The 20,341-nt window shown below is 36.0% G+C and overlaps 1 protein-coding gene across 1 annotated transcript in view; it reads left to right on the top strand.

Annotated features, from left to right (window-relative positions):
• Positions 1-20,341, top strand: part of ITPR2 (inositol 1,4,5-trisphosphate receptor type 2) — a 469,109-nt gene that overhangs the window by 358,162 nt on the left and 90,606 nt on the right. The window contains exons 46-48 of the mRNA XM_055318489.1: positions 3,180-3,287; positions 7,871-8,063; positions 10,964-11,089. Coding sequence (XP_055174464.1) covers positions 3,180-3,287; positions 7,871-8,063; positions 10,964-11,089 — 427 coding nt within the window. The remainder of the gene's footprint in view (positions 1-3,179; positions 3,288-7,870; positions 8,064-10,963; positions 11,090-20,341) is intronic.

Genomic DNA, 20,341 nt, shown 5'->3' with positions numbered 1-20,341 from the left:
GCTCCATGCACTCTGTCAATAAGCTCCATTTCAACTATCTCAGTCTGGCTAGCCCTTCCTAACTAGCACTTTCTTCTAGCACTTCAACACATTTTTTATGACTGTAAAAGCTACGATTCATTGATCTTACCACCTTTTCATTGTCTCTCCTGCCTTTATTTCCTTCCTTATTCAGCTTAGATTCCATGATGCCATTTAAATTCCTTGCATAGACTCTTAATTTCCATGTATTTCTTTTTTAGTGTATAGTTGGCCTTGCCCTGAAAAACCATGAATCTCATTAATTACAATGCTGTCTAACTTTATGCCTGGACCCAGGCAACTGAACCTTGCTGGAGAAAAGCACGTAAACATGTTTACTGACCTCACTTTGACCATAACAGAAAGGGAGCCCTTAGGACTTCTTGACAAGCCTACTACATTTCCAAATTCGTTCACTCTCCCTAGCTCACAGTTTCATACCTTCTCTTCCTCAAATTTCCAACACCTTTTCTCATCCCCATTATCAGCTTACTACTACACTGAGAAAATGAAAGTAACCGTAGAAAATTTTTTTCTGTGTTCCTGTCATCCAAACCACCACCCTCCTGAAACTGTGCCTATATCTCTGCTCTCAGTATGGTTGAAGTAGTTTCTATCTAAGGCAAAAACCTTATACTTAAATACTAGGTCATTCCATTCTTATCTAGTCAAGATGTTGTTTTAGCAAATGTTCCGTCTCTCAAAATTAAGCTAACATGTTATATCTTTAAAAAACCATCTTTATTTCTCTAGCTACCACTCTTACACCAGTACTTTTCAAGAGTTGCCTATATTCATTGTTTATCCTTCTTCTTCTCCCATTCTTACTTAAACTCACTACAGCGTGCTTTGGTGTCCGCCACTCCCTGAAACTTGCTGCGAAGGTTACCAGTGACTTGTAAATTGCTAAACCCAATGACCACTTCCTGGTCCTCATTTGATTCAGCTGTCTGTAATAAGCTCTTTGAATGTATATATTCTTATTTTTACAATCTTTTCATTTTGTATTTAACGTCAATGGACTGAGTCAGATTCAGAAAATAATTGTAAATGTTCATATTCAATATCTTATAGCGATACAGTTTTGTATTTACATATAAATACAAAATGATCATACAAATGATCACTCCCTCCATCCTGAAGTTCTTTCTGCATTTGGCTGTCAGAACACCAGATTTCACTGGTTTCGTTCTGATCTCCCTAGCTCGAATTTTCTCAGTCTTCTCCACTATGATGCCTCTCCTCTTCCTACTGTCCATTGGTGTTCTCTGGATCTCTTTTCTCTGACTGAACTCACTTTTAGGTCATCCCATTAGGGATCATGATTTTAAGTATGAGGCAAATACTGACAACACCTCAATATACAGCTCCCGTCCTGACCTCTGCTCAGAACTCATGAAAAACATATCCACCCAACTCATCATCTCCTTTTGCATGATATATAAAGTTTCATGTGTCCAAGACCAAAGTCTTGATTTTCTTTCCCTAAATATGCTCCTTCTGCATTTTCCTTAGTAAACGGCATTTCTAAACTTTCGGTTGCTCAGGTTAATATTTTCAGAGTCAATTCTAACTCTTCTCTTCTTTCATGCCCCAGATGCAAACTGTAAACAAATCATGCCAACTTTACCTTCAACAAACTTCTTTAAACATATGCTAATGTGCCTAAATGATTGCAATAATTGTATCCTTTGAAACACATTTAGATCTTAGAAGTATCTACAAGTTGCAACAAATTTCATGACTACAGTTTGCAATAAAAATCTGTACAATTCACATTTAGTCAAGAATGAAATGTAAATGGTTTTCTTGAGTAATTTATAAATAGCCCTGAAAGCCAATTCTAAAATAATGGTTTAAAAATGATTTACTTTAGAGCAGCATCAATGGAATGAATATTTAAATTGCCATGTTATCACAAGGGTAATGTTTATTAGGCTTTATAGGTTCTGGAGTATTGTTTAAAATTTATCTCAATTCTTCATAATCACAATTTGAATTAACATCTCAGGAATAGCACAAGGATTTATTTATTGCTCTATAATGCTGATGAGATTACTGACTCTGGAACCATTCTGCTTGAGCACAATACTGGCTCTATCATTTTCTAGGTACATTAGTAAGTGCTCTGTGCCTCAGTTTCCTCATCTATACAATGAGGATAATGCCAGTGGCTACCTCGGGATTTCCTCAAAGGATCGAATGAGATCAAGTACTTAAGTGTTCAGGATAGTGACTGGCACAGAGTAAGAGATAGGAATGGTGCCAGGAATAAAAGAATTATATGGAAATTCTTTGTTCTTAGAAGCCTTCAGGGAACTTGAGGCATAAATAGAATATCTGAAAGGTTAAAGACCTTGCAGAGTTTCAGGAATTGTTCAAGACAGCTATAAAAGTGGCATGCAAAGGCAATGTGTAGTAGTTATCTACAAAGTGAGAAAACTAGCTAACAAATGTCATACACATTCAAATGAGAGAGATTACTTCTATCAATGACAGTTTAAGATTATTTGTAGTGAAATTTTTGTCCTTTAAATGCCCAGTTCCAATTACAATAAAATTGAGATAAAATGCCAATTTTGACATGTGAATATTCAAAAGCATAGGACTTTAGTACAAATTGCTAATGTAGAGTTTTGATTAGACGCCATAATAGAAATTCTTCTGAAATGTAAATACCTATTTATTTATGTATATAAGAAGCTGCCTTTTATACTGGTACTGCTACCTACTGAAGTATCACACTACTGATCCATTTTTAGATGTGCATGTAGTTTAAATTTATTATAGATAGTATCAGTTATATATCTCTGTGGGTTTTTCTTCTTCCTAGCATGATCATACATTTATCTAAGATATAAATTTAATCAAGAAATATTAATTGAGCAACTATTCTGGGCAAGCCACAGTCTTCTCATGCTAGGAACATATATATTGCCAAAAGGAAAATGTAAGATTGATATAGTAATAATAACTGATCTTCATGATTTCATTATTTATTCCTTTCAAATGGACATGCTTTCCTGAAGTGTAATTAATCAGCATTAACCCCAGAACTGTGAAGCTCTGTAGACAAGTGGACAAAATAATTTCAAAATTTGACCCCAGAAAAAGGAGAAAAAACGGCCTAAACCTCTGCCCTTTCTCTTTCCCTCTAGTTGGCCCGTCACAACAAACTCTTACAGCAGATGCTCAAACCAGGATCGGATCCAGATGATGGGGATGAAGCCTTAAAATATTATGCCAACCACACTGCACAGATAGAGGTAACCATCTATTATTTCTTGAAGGGATAAACTGTGAAAATATATGCTCACTTTCTATTTCAGATCATTTTCATAACTGTTTCCTAAAACAATGAAGCAGAATTAAAAAATAGAAAGTGTAAAAGTATATACCAAAAGATAAAATGCAAGGAGTGATCTGTAAGAAATCGAGGTCCATATCTTTCAAGTGGTCTTTATTTTTTGGCCAGAACTCTATGTAAGTTTTCTTTTGTAATTGATGTTATTTTTATTTTGTGTTGGTCACGGAAGCAATCATTGCAGAGCAGCGATGCTTTAATGGAAAGATTATAATAGAAACTGTCATGCAAGAAAAGCTTTCTCTGTAAAAACTATAAAAGGCTTGTTTAAAAAGAGATCTCTGTGTAAGACAATGTTCAAAAGTGTGGAAAACACTATCAAGTGTTCATAGCGATAGCATAAACCTGGAGTACTTGAGAAGCTCCCATTTTCAGTACGCAGTAATTGACCTCCCTGCCCCCTGCCATGAAACATTATTTAATAGCTGTTGGCAGTTCAGGAGGGGAAGGTCAACATGGACTTATCATTATGTGTTGTGAGACCCATCTGGCTGTCATTTACTAGCTCTGGTATCATTTTGACACTAGTTGGCAGAGCTAATCAAGCAGAAGTGAGCAGAGTAGTTGACGCTTGTCACTCGTGATTTACATTCATACATTTATTCACTTTGGCGGATATTTTTTAGTTTACAGCAAAATGCATGATGGGTATCACTGCTATTAACTCTCAGGATATATAATCACTATACCTTGCTGTTTGCTATTGCCAAATGTTTGGAATAATGAACATGTCACAAAATGAATCTCTTGCCCACATTTATAAACATTAACAATACTGCAGCTTTGGTAGGAGACTCAACCTAGTGGAACCCATGAGCTGGACCAGCAGCAAAAATTGTGCTTATTGCATCAGATGCTTAGAGACTGAGAGGCTGGCTGCCTCAGGAAGCTGGAGAAGTTGATGTAGGCTTATACCCAAACCACTAAGATTCTGAGGAAGGTCCTAGAAGCCATGATACAAAGCTACACAATTAGAAGAGATAGTACTGGCAGTGGGGGGGGGGGGGTGAGTGAACCAGAGGAAGGCTTCAGTTAACACCTGTGTGAGAGGAGCTGGGGCTGTTGTTTGAAATTGGACTTTTCTTGATTCCCAGTGATGAGGAAGATTTCACTGTAAATACACAAATTTGGTAAATGTTTGCAGATCATTCACTCTCTATCAGTTATATACACATACAGAAGATAATTCCACGCATAAGTGCATAAACAAAGGGCCAAGGAAATGTAGAGAAAACAGAAATTAACTATGCCTGGCGAATTTCAGGATGGATTTCACAGAGACAGTTGCCATAAAGACTATATTAAAGATTGAGTAGAAGTTTCTCTATTTAAGATTTGGAGAATACTTTCGGATAGAAGTAAATGAAGGGAAAGTGTGAAAGAACATATGGAGAGAGGTAACTCTTTTCAAAAGATTACTCTAGTGATGTTGGAGAAAGGATTGGAAAAGAGAATGGGACATGGGATGCAGATAGATCAGATGAAAGATATTTTTATAGAAAATAAAGTTGCCTTTTCATTTTGTTGATGGTTTCCTTTGTTGTGCAAAGCTTTTTAGTTTGATATTTGTTTATTTTTGCTTTTGTTGTCTTTATGTTTGACTGGTGTCAGATTGATTGATTTTTAAGATTTTATTTATTTATTCATGAGAACACACCAAGAGAGAGGCAGAGACACAGGCAGAGGAGGAAGCAGGCCCCCTGTGAGGAACCCCATGTGGGACTTGATCCCAGGACCCCAGGATCACATCCTGAGCTGAAGGCAGACTCTCAACCACTGAGCTATACCCAGGTGCCCCATGGTGTCAGATTTAAATAATTATCTTTAAGACCTAAGTCAGGACTTACTGCTTGTTTTCTTTTAGGAGTTTTAATGGTTTCGGGTCTTATATATAAGTCTTGTCCATTTTGAATTAATTTTTATGAGTTTTTTTGTAAGGTAGTGGTCATTTCATTCTTTTGCATGTAGCTGTCCAATTTTTCCAAAACCGTTTATTGAAAAGGCTATTATTTCTCCATTGTGTATGTTCCATTCCTTTGTGATCAGTTAATTGGCAATTTATGTACTGGCCTTTCTTTTCTGTTCCATTGATTTGTGTTTCTGTTTTTTATGCCAATACCACACTGTTTGATTACTATAGCTTTGTACTATGGGTTGAAATCAGGGTGTGTGATACCTCCAACTTTGCTTTTCTTTCTCAAAATTGCTTTGACTATTTGGGATCTTTAATGGTTCCATACAAATGTTAGGACTGTTTGTTCTTTTTTTTTAGGGACTCTGTCCTGTTTGAAAAATGCTATTGGGATTTTGACAGAGATTGCGAATCTGTATGTTGCTTTCGGTAGTATGGATACTTTAAAAATATTAGTTCTTCCAATCCATGGGCATGAAATATTCTCCATTTACTTGTAGCTTCTTTAATTTCTTTCATTAATGGCTTATAATTTTTAATATATATGTCTTTTGCCACCTTACTTAAATTTATTCTCAGGTATTGTATTCTTTTTGATGCAATTTGAAACAATTGCTTTTTTATTTTTCTGATAGTTCATTATTGGATATAGAAATACAACAGATTTTTGTGTATTGATTTTTATATCATGCCACTTTACTGAATTTGTTTATTATTTCTAACAGTTTTTTGATGGAATCTTTAGGGTTTTCCATACCTATTATGTCATCTAGACATAGTGACTGTTTTACTTGTTTTTTTTCCAATTTGGATGCCTTTTATTTCTTTTTCTTGCCTAATCACTCTGGCTAGGACTTCCAATAATATGTTGAATAAAAGTGGTAAGTGGTAACATTGTCTTGTTACTGTTCTTAGAGGAAGAGCTTTCAGCTCTGCAGTGTTGAGTATGATGTTAGCTGTGACCTTATCATATGTGGCCTTTATGTTGAGATACATTCCTTTTATACCCACTTTGTTGAGAATTTTTATCATAAAAGTTTTGAACTTTCTCAAATGCTTTTTCTGCATCTATTGAGATGATTATGTCATTTTTACCCTTCATTTTGTTACTGTGTTTTATTACATTACTGATTTGTGGATGTTGAAACATCTTTGCATCCCTGGAATATATCCCACTTGATTGTGGCATAGAAACACTATTTCTTAAATGCATACAAGATTTTTTGTTTGTTTGACACTGTTAGACCAAGCAAACCTTTTTTCTTCCTTATAATAGCAAATGGGTCCATTTTTTCTTTTGTACAATTGATTTCTTTAACCTATGTTCAGGAATTTTATTTACCACTATGAAATTTCATTTTGTGTGTTTTATGATAGTATCCTCCTATGTAGTTTGCATATTTAATATATTATTTAGAATAGCTTCAATTACAAGTAACAGAATACCAGATTGACAGTTGTTTGAACAATAAAAATATTTGATTATCCCACATAAAAGGAAGTTTGCAGGTACCAGTAGTTGTACAGTTGATTCAATGATTCAATGATGTCCTTAAACATGCAGATCTTTCCCATCTTTCCCTAGGTCTTCCTTATTATGCTGATGATATGTCACCTTATGGTTGCAAAATGGCTGCCAGTGTTTTAGGCATTCTGCACTTATACTACCTTTTGTTCTAAGTGGGAAGAAAGATGATACAAGCCAAAGGAAGAGTTTTTGTGCTGTATATTTAGTTTTTTGTTGTTACTATTTTGTCTCATGTGGCTCTCTGCCTTTACCTGATTCCCTTTCTCCCCATCACCAGGATTTTTCTACTTATGCCTCATTTCCTGGAACTAGGTCACACGCTTGCCAGTATATCAGCCCATGGTAAAGGGGAATAAGATGACCCTTTTGGCTTAGACCAGTGCTGATACAGTCTTGAGGGCTTGTTACGAAGGGAATTTCTGTGAAAATATTTAGCCTGTTTTTGTTTTGTTTAGTCTAACATTAAACTGTCACAAATACCAAATAAGACAAGTTTAAAATAATAAATAGTTATATCTGGTTATATACTTGAAAGGAAATGATAAAAATATGTTTTGCCAAAAGTAGGAAAACATTTTAATGATACAAAACATCTTTTTCTGCAGAACTCAGGGCACATCATGTTGAGTAGTATGTCATTGGTCCCCAACAGCAATAGCTCTTTTTAGGAAGACCAAGCTAAGAATATGATTCAGATATAGCAAGTGCTGTGTTTAAGCTTATGTAGCCAATCACTTAGTTCTTAGTTTTCAATGTAGTTGATGAAAATGAAAATGGGTGGCAAAAGTCTAATGTTAGTCCAGAAAAAATAAATATTTTGGGCTTTATCATTTATCACATATTCATGATACACTCATCAGTTAATTTTTCTTAAAGACAACAATGAAAAGTAGTACATTAAGGGATTATTTTAGGTATTTCAAGCTGGCATATTTTTTCCAACCTGGATTCATAAAATATCATTCATAAACTTGTACTAGAAACAAGAAATACTCCAAGACTGAAGTATCCAAAGGCTAAAACAAATGCAAATTAATATTTTCAGATTGTTCGGCATGATAGGACAATGGAACAGATAGTTTTTCCTGTCCCCAATATATGTGAATACCTCACTCGAGAATCCAAGTTCCGTGTGTTCAATACAACGGAAAGGGATGAACAAGGAAGTAAAGTGAATGACTTTTTCCAGCAAACAGAAGATCTCTACAATGAAATGAAGTGGCAGAAGAAAATCAGGAGTAAGTGCAATAAACTAAAATGGTTACTTTTGAGCATAATGGTAGATAAATTGGTACTTTGGAATACATAACAGCATTCACTTAAATTGGTTTTTAATTTCTTACCATCTGATGTTACTGAAGTCACTTGTAGGCTTAAGAAGGTAAGCTCAGTCTACATCTGGGTGGGAGCTGAGACACCTGTGGCTTAATAAAAACAGAAGACTAATTAGATCATCTTTTAGTACTGATCGTATAGTTTTATAAATATTATGAAATGCAAGGTTGCAGCTGTATGTTTCAACTGCTGAACAGCTGCAGGTTTACAGGCCTTGAATAGGTTCTGACTGGCCTTAACAATCAGTGAATGGGATGGAGAGACATAAGCACCAGCACACTTGCTCTCTCTTGTCTTAGGATCTTACACGTGGGTAGACGGTTGAATGTTTTCTTGAAAGTAATTCTTTCTTTCAACATATCTTTACCTTATCAAATCAGACTAAAAATTCTGTGACACTTCTATTCACATAAAGCAATGTTACAATTTTACTGTTAAAAATTAGTATGATGGGGATCCCTGGGTGACGCAGCGGTTTAGCGCCTGCCTTTGGCCCAGGGCGCGATCCTGGAGACCCAGGATCGAATCCCACGTCGGGCTCCCGGTGCATGGAGCCTGCTTCTCCCTCTGCCTATGTCTCTGCCTCTCTCTCTCTCTCTCCCTCTCTCTCTCTCTGTGACTATCATAAATAAATAAAAATTAAAAAAAATTAGTATGATGTTTAAAAAGAAATTAGTATGATGTTGTTCCCATTACTTACATCTCAGGGATCAAGTCTACTTGGAAATACTGTTTTCAAACTTTAAAAATTTAAAGTTATTAAAATTTACTTTCCCAGATAAGGCATATCATGAGTAGGGAGAAAGTCTTGATTAGATATTTTCAATTTTGGGGGGAAGTTTTCCAGGCAAGCAGGCCTCTGTTCTCAGTACCTCTATTCAACATTGCTTCTAGTTTTCTAGGAACTTTAATGAGTGTGGTTTATGAATTTGAGTGGAGCTTGAGACACACCACTTTGGGTAGAAGATTATGGTGTGCATTGTTAGGCTTTCTTATCAGAATATTCAAAAAAATTAAGAAATGACTCTTCCTTAGCATTTTGCCATGTTGCACCTTATGGAATTCAGGGAAAATTTTGAGCGCCCAGAATACATATGTGAAGACTCAATAGTTTTAATTGGGACATTTGAAAAGCACACATTTTATCCTAGGCACAAGTAAGTTGAATAAGGAACTAGTGCTTGTGGGATTTGTTCTTTTTTGAATAAATATCTTAGCATTTACTAGAAAACAAATCTTAAAATAATTTCCAATGTACATCTTACATTTAAAATTTGGAAGCAACTTACTAGGGGGTTATACATAGAAACTAATTCATTATATGGATATAGTACACATATATGCATCATCTTCTAATTTTATTTTAATGTTCTGCTTTTTAAAATGAAGACCCCTAATTCAGAAATGATGGAGATGCAGATGTTTATAATGTAGCATACATTAATCAACTAAACACCATGGCAGATCACAGCCTATTCCTTTGTTGGATGCTTCATTCTAAGAGAAGGAAAATAACATACTGAAGGGAAGTGCAGTTTAGAAGTAAGCAGAAGATCCCAGATTGGAATTCACAGATCATAATTGGAAAAGTTTATTTCTATTTGAAATTTGATGTGCCTTTCCCCCTCAAGTAACTCCAATATTTTATCTACTGTTTAGATAGTAAGAGTTAAGAATGGGAAAGACCTGGAAAAGTCATGTAGTCAAATCTGTATGCATTGAATATCTATTCAACTGTTTAGAGGAGGTAGAAAGAACCGATTTTTGGTTAGCATCAACTATGTTCAGTAGATGAATTTACTAATTCATTTCTGAAGACAAATATGGAATGGACTCTCTTTTCTGAAAATATTCAGTAAAGCCTCTCCTACTTAGTACTATTGTATCTTTCACATTTTTTCTGCTGTTACAAACCCAAGTGCTTAAGAAACATTAAGGTTTAAAACTTAAGATATCATAAATCACTGGTTCCCAGTAAGCAATTCTATGCCGTGCTGTTAAGTTTCAGAATTTCAGGTAACTGTGACTGGGTTGTAGGAATTTTTGTCAGACATGTATTTGGCTTGGGTTTTTTATTTGACTGTAAAGAATGGGAGTGGGACCAATTTATCAATATTACTGGATTATAAGATGATATATACTATTTTATTAAGAAGGGCACTAGGCATCCACTAATCTTTCTCCTAATCAGCCTAGGATGTATTAGAGAGAATTATTACAGAATCACTTTTTCTGACCATGGTTAGCAATTGCAAAATTACTCATCTTTTGACTATGGCTTAGGTGTAAATCGGCTAAAGAATAAAGAAGGAATTAATGAGGAAATTAAAACAAGATGAAATCAGAGAGAGAGACAAACCATAAGAGACTCTTAACTCTAGGAAACAAACTGAGGGCTGCTGGAGAGGGTAGGGGAAAGGAGTAACTGAGTGATGAGTATTAAGGAGAGCATGTGATATAATTAAAGACCACTGAGTGTTATATCCAACCGATGAATCACTGAACTGTACCTCTGAAATTAATAATATACTATATGTTAATTAAATAAAAAAAGAAAAAAGAAAGAAAAAGAAAATATATTTTTTCCTCAAAAAAAAAAAAGAATGAAGGAATCAAATAGAAAACTTCCTTATGGTATTGATTATAAACTTTCTTAAATAAGTCATTTTGAATATTTATCTAAATATGCTTTTATACTACCTTACAAAAACACATTTGGTAAAATGTTATTTCAGTAGTGTTCATATGTTGAAACCAAAATTAATTATTCTTTTTTGTCCCATTACAACTTTTTGCTTACTAGATAACCCTGCACTATTCTGGTTCTCAAGGCACATATCCCTCTGGGGGAGCATATCCTTCAACTTGGCTGTGTTCATCAACTTAGCTGTTGCTCTTTTCTACCCATTTGGGGATGATGGAGATGAAGGCAAGTGCTTGTCTTTCTTTAAACGATAAATATTTTAAAGTTCTAAAAACAATACTCTTGATAATACATTCCTTGGCTATATAGAGCTTCAGAATAAAAATAATGTAATTCTTGTAAAATAAATTTTTCTGTAATCATTAAAGTAGAGAATGGTGATAAGTAGATTTAGTCAGGAAACTGGTCAAGAGAAATGTTAGTTTTCAAAAAGGCCATATACAGAAGAGCTATTAGTATATGCTATACTGGCCGACAAGGCAATGAACAATAATTATTATATCTACCTGATTAATATTACTGGAAGCATTTTTAATATGGTTTCTCAAAATAAGAAAATGAGAAATGCCAAAATATTTAGTGTGTTACCTTAAATACTGGAGTTTATATTCCCTCTTCCTTGCTTCCTGTCTTATCTAAGGTTTTTATAACGAGCACAAGTAGACTCTGAAAAAAAATTTTTTAATATACAGCATAGGACAGAATATGATCATAGAGAATATCTTAGATCTCAGATTAGAAAGCTAATTCTTGTTTCCAATCTAAAGAGTCTCTACATGGATGACTGACTGAAATTAATATTACTAAACTAATAATAAATGAAGTTTTACAAAAGCCAAGACAAGAGAAACTGTCCCATTTTAAGTGAAATGAGAAGTAAAGGTGAAATATGCTAAAGGGTGGGACCATGGGAATCAAGTTTTTTTTTAAGTCTGGCAAAGTGCATGGGAAAATATATTACAGCCTTGGTATACAATCTGGTAAGTACCTTCAAAATGTGAGTGGCAAGAATGATTTGAAGGAAAAGATGAAACACATTAGCAAACTTGAACCACAAATTGCTTTCGTATCGCACCTGTAGGACTGTTTTAAGAATTTAAGGAAATACTCTATAGGTAAAGCATTTAGAATAGTGCCTGGTATGCATTCTGTGAAGCTTTCTTATTGTTGATGTCACTGTCATTACAAAGTCAATATTAATACGACAAAGGGAAGCCAGTGAAAATGATAGTATGATGAGAACAATAGGTATTTAAGCCTGTTTCCGATGAACTAGAGGTGAGCATGAAGGGAAATAGGAGTCCAGGAGCCATTTGCTATTTCAAAGCTCCATTACAGGTAATAGACATCAAAAGTCTTGATCTTTAGGTATAATTTGAATGGTTATAAAAAAGTTTGATTTTGTAGAAGGCATGCCAAGTGCTGAAAGAAGAATACTAGGCAGTGGAGGAGTTGTGTGATGAGTTAAAGAGCAAATGAAAACAGAAAATATTTGGCCATCCATTGTGGGAAGTTGCAAATACAGCAGGAAGTGGAAACAGCTTTCTTTTCACTGTGTTTAGTCTTATTTAGTGATGATAGCCCTCTTGGCACAGAAGAATGTAACTCTTGTAAGGAGAGAAGTCCAGCATGAAATGATAAATTAGTATCATCTGTGCCAGGACGTTAAGAGTAAATTGTAGAGTCCCAGCTAATAGAAGCATAAAGTCTTAGATATGGAAGCAATTCTGGAGATCATCTAATATCAAATCCTCATTTGACAGATAAAGAGATGGAATCCAAGAGGGGCTAACAAATGGTAGATCTTAGAGTAGAAGGTTAACTCTTTTGTTTCCAATCCAACCATTTACTACATAGATAATTGGGTTGGAAGCATATAGATGATAGGAAGAGAACAAATCTTCATACAGAATATAATTTTTTCTGAGTTCCATTCCATGATATCCCTTACTTGACCACTAGAGCCAATGTATATAGCCTCTGCTGCCACCTATTGTACGTGAACTATAATGGTATGGGTAATGCCACCCCTCTAGACATCTACCTTTTACTCATTCAGGAGAAAGTAAAACACCTGATACACTTGTGATATTTGTCTCGTAACAGTCACAGTAGTAATATTGATAGTAATAATAGCAGCTGATATTGTTGACCATTTAGATTGGGTCAAGCAGAATGCTAAGCACTTCCCATACATAATTTCATTTACTCTTCCTGACAATCCTATAAAGTAAGCACTTCATCTTTATGGATGAAGATCTGAGGCTCGAGAAGATTTTCCCAATAATTCAGGAGCTGATATGTCTATAAATATGTATTTTTTAACAAGCTTCTGAAGTATTGCTGATGCAGCTGCTCATTGAGCAAGCCCTTGAAACCACACATGTAGTAGGGTTTGGAGTAAGCCTGCAGCATCAGAGAGAAATAGGACTAACAAAACAAGCCTGAAAAGCATGGTGCCTTATCATTGTTGAAGATGCAGACTTTACGGTTTAAAAAGGACTGGATAAAAGTTAATAGTAATAACCAAAATGGAGGCTCAATCTTAGGTATGTGCATTGGGTGGGAGGCGCTGGCTCTAAGAGAGAAGAGAAGACATGAGCGGCCATTTTGGCAATATGGAATCCCAACGTCATGTTTAGGTAATCTAATTACAGTTCGGATGAGTTATTCATTTACAAGTCTATGAATACAGTTAAAATTTTAGCCAGGATTAGCTCGGTCTCTAACCTTCAGTTGTACACTATGCATAGCTAGGAAGACTGAGAAAACAAAGTCAAAACTAAGAAGCATACTTGGATATCAGAACTGTCTGAAGTTCTCTAATGCTGGATTTTGTCAAAGTTTGAATGACTGCTTGCCAGGAGCACTTTGAGGTGATTTAAAGGTGGATTAGTTGAGCATTAACATTCCTTCCAAAAAGTACTAAAAAATGATGGAGACATGTCAAAGAACACAAGATCCAACTTGAAAGACCTCCCAGTGACATCTGCAGAAATTTTGAGAAAATAGTAAGTATTGACAATAATACAAAAGAACACATACAAAAAAAATAAGAATCCAGAGCCATATGTGTTGTGAGAGGAGAAACCTCCTCCTTACAATAGTATTCTGATTAATAAATATAGAAGGAATGATGGAAATAGAACATCACCATTTGGCAAACAGCACTGTAGTTAAGAATCATCAGTGGATACTAAAATTAATAGGTGAATGTTAGATGAAAAAGTATAATGAGAAACAGGATATTGATATAGTTTCAAAGTATTTCACCCAACATACTTACTAATTACAAGAGGATAAATAGTAACCTTAATATGGATAAATCACTTTAAGTGATCAACGTTAATGTACCAGTAATGAGACACAGCAACATTGAGTGCCTCTTGATATGATACAGTGACATGAGGATGGTATCATGTACCAAAAATACGTAAATTGAGGAAATTTTAGACAACAAACTCAAAATGAAGGACATTTTTCAAAATAATTGGTCAGTAATCATTTGACTTATGAAGAGATAACAACAGAGGAATGGTTCAAAGTAAAAGAAACTAAAGAAACATGACAACTGATGCACATGACCTGGTAAGAAAAAGGATATTAATTGGGGAATTGATGAATTTTGAATAAGACCTATAGACTAGGAAAAAGTGATGTATCATAATAAAACATGTAGGAATAAACTTAACCAAGGAGGTGAAAGACCTGCACTCTCTGAAAGATATAAAACACCGATAAAAGAAATTGAAGATGACACAAAAAAATGGAAAGATATTCCGTGCTCACAGATCGAAAGAAACAATATTGTTAAAATGTCAATACTGCCCAAAGCAATCTGCAGATTTAAAGCAGCCCTATCAAAATACCAACATCAGAGCCTAGGTGATTCAGTCAGTTAAGCTCTGCCTTTGACTTAGGTCATGATCTCAAGGTTCTGATATTGAGCCCCACATTGGGCTCTCTGCTCAGCAGGGAGTCTGCTCCTTCCTCCCCCTCTGTGTGCTCTCTTCTCTTCTCTCGCTCTCTCTCTCAAATAAATAAATCTTAAAAAAAAATACCAACATCACATTTCACAGAACTAGAACAAATAATCCTAAAATTTGTATGGGACCACGAGAAGATCCTGAAGAGCCAAAGCAGTCTTGAGAAAGAAGCACAAAAATGAAGGTATCACAATCCCAGATTTCAAGTTATACTACAGAGCTGTATAATCAAAACAGTATGGTACTGGCACAAAAGGAAGACACATAGATAGATGGAACAGAAAAGAGAGCTCAGAAATAAGCCCACACTTTTACAGACAATTAGTCCTTGACAAAGGAGGCAAAAATATACAGTGGGAAAAAGAAAAGAAAATCTCTTCAACAAGTGGTCCTGGGAAAACTGGCCAACTACTTGCAAAAGAATAAAACTGGACCACTTTTTTATACAATACACAAAAAAACCCTCAAAATTAATTAAAGATCTAAATGTGAGATCTAACACTCCTAGAAGAAAATATAGGCAGTAATTCCTTTGATACCGGCCACTGAAACATTTTTCCAGAAATGTATCCTCAGGCAAGGAAAACAAAAACAAAATTAAACTATTGAGACTACTCCAAAATAAAAAGCTTTTACATAGCTAAAGGAAACCATCAACAACCTACTGAATAGGAGAAGATATTTGCAAATGATATATATATCCAAAGGGGTTAATATCCCAAATATATAAAAACTCAAAATATTTTTATTTATATATCAAAATATATGAACAACTCAACACCAAAAAAACCCCAATCCAGTTAAAAAATGGGCAAGGATGTGATTATATATTTTTCCAAGGAAGATATCCAGATGGCCAACAGACATATGAAAAGATACTGAACATTACTAATCATCAGGGAAATGCAAATTAAAACCACAATGAGATATCGCTTTACACCTGTGAGAATGGCTAAAATCCAAACCACAAGAAGTAGCAAGTGCTGGCAAGGATGTGGAGAAAAAGGAACCCTTGTGCACTGTTGGTGGGAATGCAAATTGGTGTAGCCACTGTGGAAAATAGTGTGGAAGTTCCTTAAAAAATTAAAAATAGAGTTACTATATGATCCAGTAATTTACTGAGTATTCATCCTGAGAAGAGGAACACACTAATTTGAAAAGACATATGCACCCCTATGTTTATTTCAGCATTATTTACAATAGCCAAAATCAAGATATGGAAGCATCCCAAGTGTCCATCCATAGATGAATGGATAAGTGAAATAAGTCAGAGAAAGACAAATACAGTATGATTTCACTCATATGCGGAATTTAAGAAACAAAATAAATGAACACATGAAGAAAAAAAGACAAAAAGACAGCCTCCTTTTCTAAAACGATTTATTTATTTGAGAGAGAGTGTGTGCAGTGGGGGAATGGGGCAGGAGCAGAGGGAGAGAGAGAATCTTAAGCAGACTTCCTGCTGAGCACCGAGCCAGGTTGGGGCTCGATTGATCTCACAACCCTGAGATCATGACCTGAGCCAAAATTAAGGCTTGGACACTTAATCGACTGAGCCACCCAGGTGCCCCTGCCCGCAAAAAACCACATCTTTAAATAAGAACAAACTGGTGGCTGCCAGGGGGCAGGAGGGTGGAGGCGGGGGGCGGGAGGGATGAATGAAATAGATCAAGGAGATTAAGATAAGTACACTTATATTTTTGTTGTTTTTGTTTATTTATTTATTATTTTTTATTGGAGTTCGATTTGCCAACATATGGCATATCACCCAGTGCTCATCCCGTCAAGTGCCCCCCTCAGTGCCCGTCACCCAATCACCACATCCCCCTGTCCACCTCCCCTTCCACTACCCTTGGTTCATCTCCCAGAGTTAGGAGTCTCTCATGTTTTGTCACCCTCTCTGATATTTCCCACTCATCTTCTCTCCTTTCCCCTATAATCCCTTTCACTAATTTTTATATTCCCCAAATGAATGAGACCATATAATGTTTGTCCTTCTCCGATTGACTTACTTCACTCAGCATAATACCCTCCAGTTCCATCCACGTTGAAGCAAATGGTGGGTATTTGTCATTTCTAATGGCTGAGGAATATTCCATTGTATACATAAACCACATCTTCTTTATCCATTCATCTTTCGATGGGCACCGAGGCTCCTTCCACAGTTTGGCTATTGTGGACATTGCTGCTAGAAACATTGATGGCACTGAGCAGTGTACAAAATTGTTGAATCATCACGTTGTTCATCTGAAACTAATATAATGCTGCATATTAATTCTACTTCAATTTTAGAAAAGATAAAAATAGTGTATCATACTACTTTCTTGATATTGATCATTGTAATGTGGTTATGTAAGGTGGAATACAATACAGGTGAGGGGTATATAGTAACTTTGCATTATATTTGCAACTCTTACATAAATCTGAAAGTGTTTTGAAATGAGAAGTTAAAAAAGAAGGAATAAATAAATTTGATGATTCTGTCCAACCTTAAAGTCCCTTGGATTCTGGATATAGATGTTAATCATGAAATCACCTGGTAAATCCTTGGCCAAAAAAAAAAAAAAAAGAATTTGGTCAGAATGAGCCACCTTTTCAACCCCAGGGCTACAGGCTGCTCCTGTAGTCTGTGGCCACTGTGGCAGTGAAGACAGAGGGATTGGCAGAGGCACTGGGCTGCGTACGCTTTCTCCAGGCACATTTTCCAGCCTGATCACACAGAAGCTGGAAATTACTTAGATCTGGTTCACTGTTGGGTTGTAATATTGACTGAGAGAGCATTGTCTCCTTTTGACCAGAATAGTGTCATATAATAACTAAAAGGAGATACTTAAGGAGAAGGTGATTTTCAGAGCATCAGCTTGTAGCGCACTCCCTCCCCGACCCCCACTGTAGATGGTTGTCTTTCATTGTCAGGCTTTGAAGAGCTCAGTTTGCCTTTTTCTTTTTTTTTTTTTTCTTTTTCTTTTTCTGTTGAGGAAAAACATTATGCAGCTGTTTTTTATTCATAACACCTTAGTTTCATGTAAATATATTGCTTTAAATGTGGTTGAGGATCTGTATAGGATTCAAGAACAGGGGGGCAGCCCGGTGGCCCAGCGGTTTAGCGCCACCTTCAGCCTGGGACGTGATCCTGGGGACCCAGGATCACGTCCCAGGTCAGGCTCCCTGCGTGGAGCCTGCTACTCTCTCTGTCTCTCTGTCTCTCTGTCTCTCTCTCTCTCTCTCTTTCTCTCTGTGTCTCTCATGAATAAAAATAATAAAATATTTTTTAAAAAAAAGGATTCAGGAACAAGGGAGAATAGCAACGACAATCTTCAAAGATTGAAACAAAGAAATTCTTTTTTTTTCCTTTCACTAAATACAGCTTTCCCATAGACTTCCCTAGACCTGGGAAACCCTGACCTCAGTCCATCTCAGGCACATTCTGGGAACAGAAGCAGATTCTCCAACATTTCCTAGTGTTCCTTCCTTTTCATCACTCACATTTCCCCTCCCCTGGCTAACTAATTCAGTGCCATAACAATCCCCTCACTGCCTTTCCTGATTATGTTGTCCTGTAGAGGGCACCTGACAGGAATGTGTGGCTTCTGCTTTGGTTGGAAAGGCAGCCTGAACACTAGGGAGGTGCCAAGGAAGGCCCCTCAGGGCAACTGAAAGGCCTGGTGCACCCAAAAAAAGAGCACTACTGACCCTTGGGAAATGGAGGACCTCTCGGCCTGAGGCTGTCAACTCTTGAGGGCAGTTCCAGTTGGCCTCTCCTTTATCCCACACAATTCAACCTGATACTTGGGCTCTAGGAAACTCATAGTTAGATGTAATAATGAAAAGAAGTTCATGCATAACACTTTTTAGGCCATTCTAAATATGTTTTGCCCTCTTCTCATTTCCTCTTTACCAGTTTTGGAAGGGAAGCTGTTCCCCCCCCCCCCCCCGACCTTTCCCAATGATATGGATTGATTCTGATTGGTCATTTCCCACCAGGAATCACAGGCCACTGATGCCAGGTTTCCCAAGGGAGTGCTCATTCCTCATTTATTCAGGAATGCAGGGTTTATTTGTGTGGCTGGCTATAGGTTTGGGTTTGGGTTTCTTTGTGTGGTTGATCAGTTTATTTATTTAACATATGCTTCTCTAAAAAGGAAACTTGTTGCCCAAAGTTGAAGAATGAAGTTATGGTGGTTTTGGCTGCTAGAGAACATCCTAGATGTCCATTCAGAAGTTGAACATTTGCCATGCCAACTGTCCCTGCCCAGTTTGGCAAAGTGCAGAAAATTGCTGCCATGTGAATTTCTTATATCCAGATAGCATATGACTTTTTTTTTAATCAGGTTCAAATTTAGAGTGCAATTCTTTTTTTCCCTCAAGTGCTTTGTGTTAAAGAAAATTAAGTTCTTCAAGGTGATTTAAATTCATTCAACTTAATAACAACCATTGATGAAGTGTGATGATGTGCCAAGCACTGTATGAGGCCCTAGAGACATAGAAGCTAGTAGAGCTGTCCTTGTTTTCAAGGAGTGCATGATCTAGTTAAGAGAGGAAGAAATGAGTAAGGCACAATATAGTAAAGACTACCCATGGATTTATGGATGGATGTCTACTTTAGCTGGATTGAGGCAGGGGAAAGAAGGAAGTCTTAGGAGGTTACATGGGAGGCAAAAAAATGGAGAGAAGGTAGGAAGCAGCATGTTCTGTACAGTGAACTATAAACAAGTCATGGGAGGTGGATAGGAGAGTTCCATTATATGAATTGAACCAAGGTCTCCAAATTTGCTGTTTGAATTTTCTTCCATAAAGGACAAATTTCATACCTTCTGAGATTTGAAAATATGTAGAGCGAATTCTAAAAAATTTTTCCATTATTAAAGTAACAATGCTTATTATAGAAAATAGATACAAATATAAAGTATTAGAAAGAGTCCCCTCTCCCATCCCTGGTAGGTAAAAACTGGTTTGACAAACCATACTCTCTTCTCTAGAGTTTATCAGAGTTTCAGTGTTTTGTTTTTGACATTAGGTCTTCAGCTAAAAATCAATGTGACCATTCTTTTAGAAAATGTTTAAAATTATTGACAACTGACAATTGGCAATATTTGTCAATAGTCATTTTAAATAACTTTTAAGTTCATTAATTTCACAAATACATATTTAGCATTAAACTATGTGCAAGGTACAACAATAGATGATCTTTGAGTACTTTCTACAAAGGGATCAAGTGCCCAACTTTAAATGCATGGTTATAATTTAGGGGAAATCTTGGCAAGCCAAATATTGCCTAGGAAAGAATAGTCAAGATGTGGTTAGCTTATTAGGCATTAATAACAATGAGCAGTATAACTATCAGTGTCAATGCTAGGACTTGTAAAATAACATCACACCAAGACACTGCTTGTAATTCTATACTGAAGAGTCCAATGACTGGCTAAAAGTCATTAAATGTGCAGGTGCTGGAAGTTTTAGTAAACTTAAGAGTGAACCTCTACAACTTGAT

Source organism: Nyctereutes procyonoides, unplaced genomic scaffold (assembly GCF_905146905.1).
Source record: "Nyctereutes procyonoides isolate TBG_1078 unplaced genomic scaffold, NYPRO_anot_genome, whole genome shotgun sequence".
NCBI lineage: Eukaryota > Metazoa > Chordata > Mammalia > Carnivora > Canidae > Nyctereutes > Nyctereutes procyonoides.
The sequence above is the reverse complement of the archived record's forward strand: the minus strand, read 5'-3'. Positions and strand labels throughout refer to the sequence as shown.